Source organism: Pogona vitticeps, chromosome 4 (assembly GCF_051106095.1).
Source record: "Pogona vitticeps strain Pit_001003342236 chromosome 4, PviZW2.1, whole genome shotgun sequence".
Classification (NCBI taxonomy): domain Eukaryota; kingdom Metazoa; phylum Chordata; class Lepidosauria; order Squamata; family Agamidae; genus Pogona; species Pogona vitticeps.
This window is the reverse complement of record NC_135786.1, coordinates 53,130,404-53,142,798: the sequence shown is the minus strand read 5'-3', so window position 1 is coordinate 53,142,798 and position 12,395 is coordinate 53,130,404. Positions and strand designations below refer to the sequence as shown.

The window sequence follows — 12,395 nt, the reverse complement described above, 5'->3', positions numbered from 1 at the left end:
TTTTGCTTTGTCTTTTTGGAGGACTGTCCAGCAAGCCTTGATTAGCTATGAGCTAACTGGTTGTCTGAAGTTGTACAGTTAAAGGTCTATAACTTTAGTGAGAAAACAACTCTAGCATCTCAGTGGAAAATATACCAGTTTTCCCACAGTATTTTCCTACATTCTTGCTTGTTTGTAGGACAAGAAGCTGACAATGGATGAACCCTGAGGAAGATTAGAACATAATAAGTCTTTTCAAATGGCTTCTCTATTAGATAGCAGGGCCTGAAATACATGACACTGGGCAAGTATAGACAGGATCAGTCCAAGATATTTTGCTGCCTGAGGTGGAGCAGTAAAGGGCAACCCTCCCCTAGTACACAAGACTGGCCAAGTTATTTTGGCACCTAAGGCAGAAAATTCCACCGGTTTCTGTCATCAGGAGTGAAAATACTGTAACCATGTTACTCACACAGCTGTTTCTTCCTAATAATAGAGCCAGCCCTGATAGGATACTAATCTTTTTTAATTCTGTTGTTTTCATTTTACCATGGATTCTGACATATTTACTGGCATTTGTTACAGCAGTAGTGACAGATTTTGATGCTCTAGAAAACCAAATGCCAAATTCTACCACTGGCAGGAGTGCATTATGCAGCAGTGCACTATGTGGAGACGTAGGAGGGAAGTTTCTTGTTTGTGTGACCCAGGTGTGGAATGCCCCTCCCTTGGAGGCTTAACTGACACTAACATTGCCTTTTTTCTGCACTAAGTTCAAATCTGACTGTTCATCCAAGTATTTGACACACAGTGAGATTACAGATTGATTTCAAAACTTTCAAGTTGCTGCCTTTTGTCTTGTCTGAATTGTTTCAAACGTGCTATAAATTATTTTTTAAATATTTGAATTTTTAGATTTTAAAAGTTGCTTTTCTTGATTGTACACAGAGAATGTCTTGATAGTAAAACTCTCTGATTTCTGCACTAAAACATCAATTCCATCAAAATTAGGCATTTAAAATGTTTTAAGTTAGATTTCCCCTCTCCTATTTAGTTCTTCAAAGTTAGATGCCCAAATACAGTAGAAATTTAACAGATTTTCCAAACACATACACAGCCTTTGGTTTGTCCTGCGAACCACAGAAGCAACCTTTCCTACACCTAAATTGCTAAGTATAGAAGCAGCATCCCATGCCTTCACAAAACCAGCCTGTTGGGTATTGGCTTCCTAACTCTGAAATGATGTTATCAGTTGTGTGATTAGGACGCAAGAGATGCCTAAATGCAGATTATATAGTCCTTGGGCTTCATTTCTGCATCATTTTGATGTATCACCCACCACAAATGAGGAGTCTTTTTAATTTCTTGTGGTCTTTCATCAACCTATCTACCTACATTGGGAAGATATCCTGAAACAACTCTTTCCCGCTTTGTGTTTCTTTGTAAAGCAACAGAGAAGAGGTGGTTCTCACAAGCATGAGGAAGGCCTAGAAAATGGCTATTCACAGAAACATCTCTTCGCCTCTACACACTCTTTGCAAATCCACACATTACAAGCACCAATATATCAGCCTAGTACTAAATGGATCTGATTTCAGGAGCTGTTTAAAATAAACACACTCACAAACCATACGACCAATGGTGTAACCAACATTATGCTGAGACACAAAGAGGGAGAATGTTTCTTCCATTCTGACAGGGAATATGGAGGCACATCTCAGATCTGTTGTGGAGATCTGATGTGGCAAGGATTGATACCAAAAGAATGAAGGATACATAATGGGGTGTCCTCATTCAATGGGGCTCACGAGAGTCCCATATCTTCCTAAAATATGTTTTCCTAATCCTAAACATGTGGGGCTCCAGTACCCTTATTTATCCATCACTGTTGAGACAAAACATCCTGTAGAAGCTTAGATGCTACTTTTCCTCCTTACATATTCACAAGACTGCACCCTGCTAGAAAAGGGACTAGATATTAGCCCACATTAAACTCCCTAACAAGGAGCACTTTCAAGAATTTTATAGAATTAACTAATCTTAGAACCATTGTGTTGGAAATGAACCCAAGGATCATCAAGTCTAACATCCTGCCAATGCAAGAAATCCACAGTTACAACATATCCACTAAAAGGACATCCAAGCTCTACTGTATTTAAAAACCTCCAACAAAGAAGAGCCCTATCACCCTCCAAGGCCATCCATTCCACTTGTGAACAGCTTTTATCACCACAAAAGTTCTTCTTAACGTTTAGCCAAAATCTGCTTTCTTACAATTTAAATACATTGGTTTTGGTCCTACCCTCTGGAGCCACAAAAAACAAGCTTCCTCTATCTGCCATGTGATAACTTTTCAAATAGATGTTTAAGAAGGTGTGCCAATGGAGAAAAGCATGGTGTGATTGTTGGTAGTTAGTGAGTTGGGGAGAAAGGAAGCAAACAGGCACTCATAGGGATCAGTTCCCCTCTAACATGCACCCTTTAAGAGAGCCAAACTGCAAGGCAATCTGTTATTTCTGCCTTCTAGGTCTACTGGTGACAAGATGGGTTGTGCTGTAAATGTCTGAAGAGACAACCAAGGAGACTTTGGATCTTTGTTAAACATGCTAATAATGTCATTTCTTTCTTTTTATTTATTTATTTTCAAGGCTTGGTGCCAGTGCCACAACAAAGTTGCATGCTTAAGAGACCAAGAGAGAGAGAAATTCCTTATCAGCACTTGTTTGCAGCTTGTTAAAGTAGCTCTGTTATAGCCATGCCTCCCGCAAATCTGGATGGCTACAGCAGAGGTTGCCTTAACAAGCTGCAAACAAGTGCTGGTTGCCAATTTATTTTCTTCTGTCTGCTGACTTTTCTCTGGTCAGCTAAAGCAAATTCACTTGAGGAAAACAAACTTCCCAGATGTGAATTCACAGCACATCAATTTGTATGTTTCCCGCTATGTAGTCCCCCTCAATTTCATTATTTGGTGCAGTTCTCCAATTTATTCAGATCAATATGAATCTAGATTGTGTTGTGAAATATTAGCTATTCTTATCAGTGTCATGTCATCTGCAGATCTGATGACTATTGCCTTTACTCTTTCATCCAGCTTATTTACAAAGGTTATTGAATAGCACTGAGTCCAGCTACCTAGGATGGAACCCTATGGCATCCCATTTCTCAGTTCTCTCCAGGATGAAGAATATTGGTGAACATTGTTTACAACCCATCAATCAGCAACAAATTCACCTAAAAGGAGCATTATTTAGCCTGCATTACCAGTTTGTCCTCAAGATTACCATGGGATAAAAGGAAACCCAAATTCCCAATATTCCCATGATCTACCAACACTATCACTGTAAAATATATAGTGCAACATAATTTGCTATGAAAAACTCTTACTGGCTCTCAGTAATCAGCACATTGCTTAGAGACCAACAGTTCAATGATGTCTTCTAGAACATTTCCTAGTTTCCATGTCAAATTAACCTGTTGTTTGTTATTTAGATTCTCCCTCACTTGAAAATTGGGATAGCTTTGCTAGTCTCCAATTTTCAGGAACTTCACCTGTTCTCCAAGAATTCTCAGAGATGATGAACAGAGGTTCTGAGATTAAATCTGTAAATTTCTTTAGCATTCTTGGATGCAGTTCGTCTAGCCAAGATTTATGATTTATTTGTCCACAAAGATTGTTCTGCAAAACGAACATAAAAATAGTTTGGATCCATCAGGTGATGTCAGTTAATTGTGCCCCAGGAATTCGATGGATGGGCTCATTTCAGAGAGAAGTTGATTTTTTAAAAAAATCCCCAGGACTCATTTAGAGGAGATTAGTTTAAAACGCAGACAATTTGCAGAAACCGATTTCTTTCATTCTGCCTCTTCTCAGTCCCACCCATCCCCCTCTGCCCAGCCCAAGGCACAGAGAAGGCGCTTTGATCTGGAAGATTGCATTGAGCCACAGAGCATGTCTCTTCGCCTCCAGACCAGGCACCAAAAAGTTTTTAGAAAGAAAAAAAAGTGTTACAGGTCATGGCATCCGCAAGCTGGTTACTCTATTCCCCCCCCCCAACGCCAGCGCTCCGCCTCTCCTTTCCTTCTTAATTCTCTTTTCAGAACACAATCCCCTTTCTCATGCCCCTCCCCTCTTCCGTGTGTGTGTGTATGTGTGTGTGTGTGTAGCGCGAGAACGACTTGCAAAGGACTTGTGTTGGGTCTGGAGCTCGCACGGGAGTTTGCATTGATCCATTGATTGCACATGGTCTCTTGCCTGACCTTCTTGCTCCCAGGGAAGCGGTCTCCATGGCTACTGGCCCTACTCCCCCAGTGGCAGACTGTAAATTCCTGCAGGCAGATCTGAGCAGAGCCCGGGCGCGGGTGGGAGGGAGTAAAGAAGGAGCAGGCAAAGGCAAATAGAAAGAAAGAGAGAAAGGGAAAAGGGCGTTGCTTGGAGGGACCTTTCACAGGTCCCCAGTCCTAGACCAAGGCTCCCTCTCGCTCGCTCGCTCCCTCCGTCCCTCCCTCTTACAACAAAAAAAAATCTACTGCTCTCTGACAAAATTGGAAGTTGCCGGGAATTCCTTTTTGGAAAAGGTAGCAGCGGAAAGGAGGAAGGTCAGGTCCTCTGAAAAAGATAGTGCGGGTCTGCCTCGTCCCCCCCCCTTTTTTTTTGTACCATCAGAAAAGAAGGAAACTGACCCTTGAGCAAATTTGGTCATCCCTTCTGTCACACACCGCCACAGAGGGAGGAAGAGAGAGAGAGAGAGAGAGAGAGAGAGAGAGAGAACCGATCGCGGTGCGTCCGTGTGTGCGTCGTGAAAGTTTGCATGACCCTGGTGCGTTGTTTTGAGACGTTGGAGAAGAGCAGACACATACCCCATCCACCTTCTGCACACAAGGCGTTTGTAATGGGAGCCCTCGAGATTGTCGGACTGTGGCTGCTCTCCTTTCTTCTCTACTCTGGCAGCACCGTGGCTAAAGCGAGTCAAGGTAAGAGGAAACCTCCTTTTCGTGCCCGTCTTTTTCCCCGCATGTACGACCCATTCCTCCGGTTTTCAACCCTCCCGTCAGCCTGTGAGTTTAGCATGGACCAGCCAAATGCCGAATCTAACTGCTGAATGTTTTTCTCTTGCCATCCTTGCAGCTTTTCCGACTGGTGTTTCTTAGGTAGGCGTTAAAAATTATATTCAGGCCCTCGAAGACTAGGGAGTTAGGTGGGTGGGTATGGAGAAAAGTCCCCTTGTCCAGCCACAAGAAAGAACATCGCTGTCTGTAGTCCCTTCGCCCCTTCATTTATCTGTAGAAGAATAATAACACCTTGAGAAAAATTATTTTGAAAATAGTAATGGGACATACACGTGTGTGATTATCTTGGTTGGCTGTGATGCCTATGTACGCATGGCAGTGGGACTTAGAATGTAAACACAACATTGTTTATTAAACCAAAGAGGCACTTTGTCCCTACGTCTACCTGCAAATCTCTGGGTTATCTTGTAATCACTGCCCATTTGAAAACATGCTTACACGCTCGCGATCTATTTGATAGCTGCACTTTTGTTTTAACAGTAGTAGCAGCTTGTCACTGGAGTTAAAGGACTCGCATGTGTTAGGCATAGGAAAAGTGTGCAGGTTATGTTTTATTAAGTATCAAGTAATATATTTTAACCATGTGGCGTGTATCTTTCCTTTCCTTTCCCTGTATAGCTGGAGGGAATCTCTCTGTTAGAGAGTGTTTGCTCCTTAAAAGTCTGTTTTTGTATTAAAATGATGGAATATGAGAGTGTTTTCTTTTGTGTTTTTCCTCTTCTTCAGGCTTCATAAAGAGAAGACCTACCTTCATATAAAGATTTTGGATATTAGCTTACACAGGAATGCTCAGGCTTTTCTCCCCCTTCCAATTATCTTCTTGCTTTCATATTCTTATCATAATATTTATCTATTAAGCCCTTTGGTTTCAAATTCCATTGAAGTCCTGGCCAGATATATGCTAAAATAGCAAAGCAAAATTCCATCTTGTAGAGACTTGATGGATACTTTCAGGGAAGGAAGGGGAGGGAGCTCCTGGGGGTACAGGCTAGTTTCTTGGTTAATGAAAATTAGCAGGTAAAATGGCTTCTTCATTTATACATGCTTTCAGTACAAGAGAATAAAAAGGACTTTTAAGAAAAACCCATGATGGTTTACATCAGTTGGACATCCTGGAAATCTTTTAAAATCCTCATTCATGTTAGAAGGATGTCTTGCTTTATTATGATTAATTTTGTTTCTAAATACCTGAAATGATGGTCCATCATAGTGGGTGACTGTGCATTAATTCTGTTGATCAGAATGCTATGGAAGTGATTGTGGAAATACATCTTAAAAGTTGAGGGAGAAGGGTGAGTGATAGCCATACACATTAAAAGTTTGACCTTGAGTTCTTCATTCTTTCTGTTCTGCTGGCAACTGCTAGTGGATGAATTAACACTATATGTAGAGTGCCCCATGTACCATAGAACTTTGTTGAGTCTATAGGAACAGTCTTGAGCTTGAGAGACTATAGAGGTAACTGACACATCTCTTCCCAGCCTGGTGGCCTCTAGATGTGTTGGACTACCACTCCCATGTCCCCTGTTGGCATGGTATGTTACATTTGAAAGACCCAGAGTTGGGGAAGAATCAGTAAAAGAATTTCTCACTGAAAATTATAGAACTATCAAGTTTTATTTCATGTAAACTTTCATGGACTGTAGTGCAGTTCTGAAGATGACTCTGAGGAAATGGGCTAAAGCCCATGGAAGTTTATTCCCAATATTTATTTGTTTACTTAATGGGCAAGTGATCACATAACAATGAATGAATGCTTAAGTTCAGTACAGTACGGTAGGGTAGGGACATTTTGCTATGAGAGCATATTGTTCTACATTCTCAAACCCTTAAAAGCAGGAGATCTCAAAGTAAGTTCTGCCTTCACACTTTGTCCATATTTTAGCAATACAGAGTAGGATACTGCTGGTGGATGCAGAAGTTAGCTGAAGGAACCAGACTGCTTGTTCTTATCACTCTGGAGCCGAACATTGTGACCACTGGATTCTCTCTCAATGAGAGAGAATCCAGTGGTCATCCCCAGAGCCAGCTCCATGGCATCCCATTCCTTTGCTTAAAGGTTTGCATGCTGAAACAGGCTTCTGTGCAAGTATGCACTGCTGAATTACAAACTGGGGATAAATCAAATGTCTATGCGGTGTTTATGTAGTCTGTCTTCAGGGCATTGCTTTCAGCTTAGATATGCATTAAGTGTGTCTCTTCATAAATGCAGTACGAGTAATCTACATGTCTACAACTGATTTAGCTTCTGATAATCTGCATATGAATAGATTAAAGAATTGAGGGGGGTAATGAGATAGGATAGAAGGAAGAAAGATTCTTTCCTTTGACTCTTCTACTTCCATCATCATCATCATCATCATCATCATCATCATTGGCAGGTCCATATTCATTGGTAGCAAAATTGTGCACATAACGGACAGCCCACTGAAGACGAAAAACTTTGCACTGAAGCCTTGATTTGTACATTTTCTTTGGCCTTAAATCCTATTGGGATTTTATTCTGGAGTAAATAATATTGTGTTGTCTGAAGTGGCAAATTGTCACAAGGTGCACTTATTATGGATTAAAATCCCAGTAGAATTCTGGCCAATGTTTAATTCAGAGTAAAAAGAGGAGAATGTTAACAAAGAAGGTAGCACCAGAATACACAAGAAAATAATATTAAAACAGTCTTACACCCCCACCCAATGTCAATAAGATCTGCTCTCCGAAAGCATGGGTTAATGTGGCATGTGACCCTTCAACTGCATTTGTAGAGTACTTTTAAAGACCAGAATCTGAATGCCCAAGGCCATATCTGGGCTCAGTTGCCCTCTCTTTCCCATTGTCAGTTTAGAATAAGAAAGAAGTGCATGAAAGGAGTAGAGGTTCTGGACATGAAATCTGACAGCTGCCTGTCTGTTTTAGGGACAGATGACAGAAAATCCATTCTCAGATTGGCCCTCAAAAGAACCTCAGTTGCTCAGGAGGCTTTTAAAGTAATTAACTTCTTACATTTGTATCCTGGCTTTCATGATGGAGCTCAGTGTGGTATACAAGATTACCCCAAATATTCTGCTTTCAGTGACACTATGAGGTAGGCTAGGCTGATTGATGACAATATTTATGTCCAGAACCTCTTGGTGGCCCAAGAACACCCCATGAGCTTCATGGCTTACTCCAAGTCCAACACATACTGCCACACCACACTGCTTTGCTCAACAGCAGTAATGTTGAAGGCATCACAGCTAAATGTTATGGTGTGTGCCTTTGTTTTAAGAAATAGTTCCTGTATTTGTACAGTTTGCTGACTTACTTGAAATAATGAACTGCTCTTTGCTGACATTCCTAATAACGTTATGAATCACCCACTGAAAGTTTAGTCTGAAAGAAACAATTTTGTTTCAATCATGCTCAAGAAGCCAAGGGATACAAGAATAGTAAGGCCTCAGCTAAACTAGTTGGGTCATTTTGGGGATGGTAGGCAGAATTAATAACATAAATCCAAATAGTTTGGAATTTATAAACAGACAACAGGAGATGCTAACAAACAAAGAATTATAAGGGTTGAATTGCCAGTACATTCTGTTTCCTTTCATAAACTTGGAGGCCAAGTGCTCAGAAGGCAGGATTTGCTTGGATATGCAAAGAAAGAAGGGCTGCGTAAAGTTAAGGAACTTCCACAACTCATTCTCCAGAAAAACCTGAGTTATGTTTCAGGCTTTGTCACATCCTTTGCATGTGAACTTTGGCAATTTGATTAGATTACACTCAAAGCAAAGCTGTCGCATTGAACTCATCTTAATTTCTCCAGAGTTAAATGGCTTGAAGACTTTGGATTTGACCTTTTTGAAATGAAGCCTCATCTGAAGGTGGGTGCAGCTACAATTCTGTAGAAACATGGGAACCAAGATGCTTTGGCAAACATGGAGAGGAAGGGGGGAAAAAAGAAGATAACAATGATGTCTGCTCTTTAACAGCGAAGGCTACCAAATTAGTGTTGCCTTTGTTTGGGAAGTTCCTAACCTTATCTGAAAGTGAAACACCTTTACTGCTTGAGCTAATAATTTCACAGCACTATCCAATGTAGTGGCAGACTTGTGACACTCTTGCTAGCTTTCTGTGATATACAGGTGTTAACTCAGAGGCTTGCAGATTAGACGGTTTACCCCACCATTTCAGATTATCCATGCTACTCATTGTGTTAACCTGTTATTTGATAATGGCAAATTCAGATAGAAGGAAGCTTGTTGTTTTTTTTAAAATCCAAGTGTGGATGTATTAATTCATCATTTATCTCAATAATAAACTGCTTTATAAACCACAGACAAAGCTGTGTACTTGTGAACTAGGTTATCCCCAGGCAGAGTTGAAATAAAGTGTTACAATCCAGGTAGAAGATTCTCTGAGACACTGTCTATAACTCTTATTGTTAAACATATGTATTTTCTCAACTTGCTTAGTATCATGTTTATTTACTAGCTATGGTGTTAGGTTGGTCTACGTGTGTCTGTGCAGAGGGGATAATTGATATCTGCATCCCATTTATTCAGCATTTGTCTCCTTCTTTGAGTTAGCCTGGATCCTGATTTGTTTTTATGAAAATATGTACGGTTAAGAAAACAGTAACATTCAATTGTGTTTATTTTCTCAGTTAAGAGAAAATCACTTCTTTTCTAAATCTTCCTCACACCAAGAAACCTTGTGTGTTCAGAAATAGCTAATAGTACACTGGATTTACATTTTGACCCCGAATTGAGAAGGAAAATATTTTGCTAATTTGTTAAATGCACTGGTTAGTGTATAAATTGCCCTGATGTAGATCCTGTGCCAAATGCAAAATGAGAGTTTAGAAGATCTAGACAGTAGAAAATATGGACAGAGTGAATAACTCGGACATCTGTCAGCTCTCAGTTAATTGTGCAATCCTGTAAATGACTCCTGGAAGCCAAGTCCTACTGAGTTCATTGAGACTTATTCCCAGATTACTGACACACAATTGCATCCTGGTCTGGCTATGCTAAAATTATAACACTTTGGTAGATCTTGTTTCAGTGGAATTAAAAGTAGTGAGCCTCACATTACAATCTATATTTCCCCAGAGGCAGTGGTGGAGAGCATGATTATGAGAAGGAAGATGTACAGCACTGATGGGTTGGGGAGATAATGACATAAATTCTTTTAAGTCAGAATGCACCTGTGAGGCCTAACACCACAGAAGGTGTGTAATTCATTTGATCACATATACATGATGATATTTTTCACCCCTCCCTTCTCTCCGCCTCTTAGTGTAACCTCTCCCTTCCACCTCCTTTATCTCTTCCTTCTACTTAATCACAGGGAAAAAATTACAGAGGATGATTGTCTTCTGTTCCTCTTGAAATATGAAATATAAAACTGTAAACATTTCAACATCTAGCACTTCAAAGGAGAACTTGGACTGAAAACATCGAACATGCCTGTACTTAGATTTGAAGGGGTGGGGAGAAAGGACAGAAATACTTTTTGTAACAGTGAGGCAAAGTAAATGTTCAGGGCACATCCTTTTCTGAGCAGCATTAGTGAATCATCCTTTTCTGAGCAGCATTAATGTCTCCAAAGTGTAAAAGGTCACAGTGTTTTTACACTCCAGTCACACCGGAGTGTAATCTGCATAGGAAAATATTCCAGAATAACTTTAACCTTCATTTTCAAAGTTATAAGTCCCCAGAGAGGCTTCAGAGAAGCTTACGATGATGGTAAATAAAGTGTACTCTGTCTTCACAATCTTAAACTGGCCTCAGTGTGCTGGCTGGTCCCCAGCCTATGTAGCAAACAACTATAAGACTCATGAAACTCTTGCTTTCTTCAACAGAATGTAAATACTCTAAGATGGTTTTAATTAGTCAGAAACAACACCTAGGGAAATAAAAAGTCTTATCTCTACAAACAAAAAGGAAGCATAACCTTTATAATTAATACGCCTTTAATTTATGTAGAGGTCTACTTAATGATTCAAGACTTTGATTCTAATTTAACAAATCCATTGCTTAAAAACAAAATGTAGGACAGGAATATAATCTGTATCTCTATTAATATAAAACCAGAATGCAGGAGAATAAAAACAAAGCCTTTTTTTCTTCTCTGTAAACCATATATAGTGAAAAACAATTTGGGGAAAAATCAAAATAATGTGAAGAATTCTAGAAAATAAATGTACACTGCAGCATGACATTTGACATGGTTCAGCCCCCTGACATAGGCGGCGGTCTGATTGGAACAGGAAACACAGAGATGGCCGTCGTCTTTCATGGCAAAACACTCTGCTAAATGTTTCATTCCTGATACAGTGATTGGTTACAGGTTACCTGAAGAGATTATATGCCTGTCTGAACCTGTATATTTTGTGGGGTGTCCAGACCCCTTTCATTTGGTCAAATGTTGGTCAATGCAAGTAGAATGAGTGAAGATGTGTGTTTATTTGATGTGTATTCACAGGAATAGAGAATGGCATTAGCTCACTGAGCCTTTTAAGAGGAGAAAACTATACAGCACATCAATTTTAATGACTTCAAAGATCTACCAATTATATAATGCTATCTCATGATTTATGTATACAGTGTCTGCTATCTCAGTGTAATCATACAATGTAATTATTTTCCCTTATGTAATATGTTTAAAAAGGAGCAAGGCATGTCCCAACACAATATACTGAGAATAAATTTCTTACTTAACAAAATACACAATATATGAATGTAGATTGAACAGGAGAGAATCTTTTTCCAGGGAATTATGTGGATCATTTTGTTATATTCTGGACATGAATTGTGGCATCTGAAAATGATCCTGTGTTAATAGTTGTGCAATCTAGGACCTCTGATCTCAACATTTTTGAAAAAATGGAACAACCACTAGTAGGCACTGCTAACTAAAGTGTATGTTGCAACAGTCTACCAAGTCCTGGTTTGGGGCATATGGGGAAAAAACGCATGAGCTTAAGTGCTGTGTTCTCTTTTTTGTGTACGTAGCACTTTCCAGTCTGCTCAAACCATATGTTGCGTTTATGTCTAAAGAGTAGTTTGAGCTTTTCAGACCAGGTTTGGAGAGCTACCTTGAACCATTGTTTGTTGGTTTACATTAGACATTATTTGCACATCAACACAGAGTTTCCTGGAGACATCCAAGATCCAAGCATTGGCATCAGCTCGATTTGATCCCCACTAGACATTCTAGCCTTCCTAGTATTACAATCATGCACAGTTACCAGGCTGCTGATTGTGATACAGATCACTCCCTGGTGTGTAGTAGAGTCAAATTGCGAACAAAGAGATTGTGTCACATGAAAAAGGAAGGAAGACCACGTATTGACATCAGCAAGACTCGCGATC

General features: G+C 39.9%; 1 protein-coding gene across 4 annotated transcripts in view; it reads left to right on the top strand.

The window, feature by feature from the left end:
* Positions 1-4,146: 4,146 nt before the first annotated feature.
* SCUBE3 (signal peptide, CUB domain and EGF like domain containing 3) overlaps positions 4,147-12,395 on the top strand; it is a 171,138-nt gene continuing 162,889 nt past the window's right edge. For all 4 annotated transcript variants that reach the window (XM_072997396.2, XM_072997394.2, XM_020796188.3 and 1 more), the window contains exon 1: positions 4,147-4,950. In XM_072997396.2, coding sequence (XP_072853497.1) covers positions 4,788-4,950 — 163 coding nt within the window. In that variant the 5' untranslated portion in view covers positions 4,147-4,787. The remainder of the gene's footprint in view (positions 4,951-12,395) is intronic.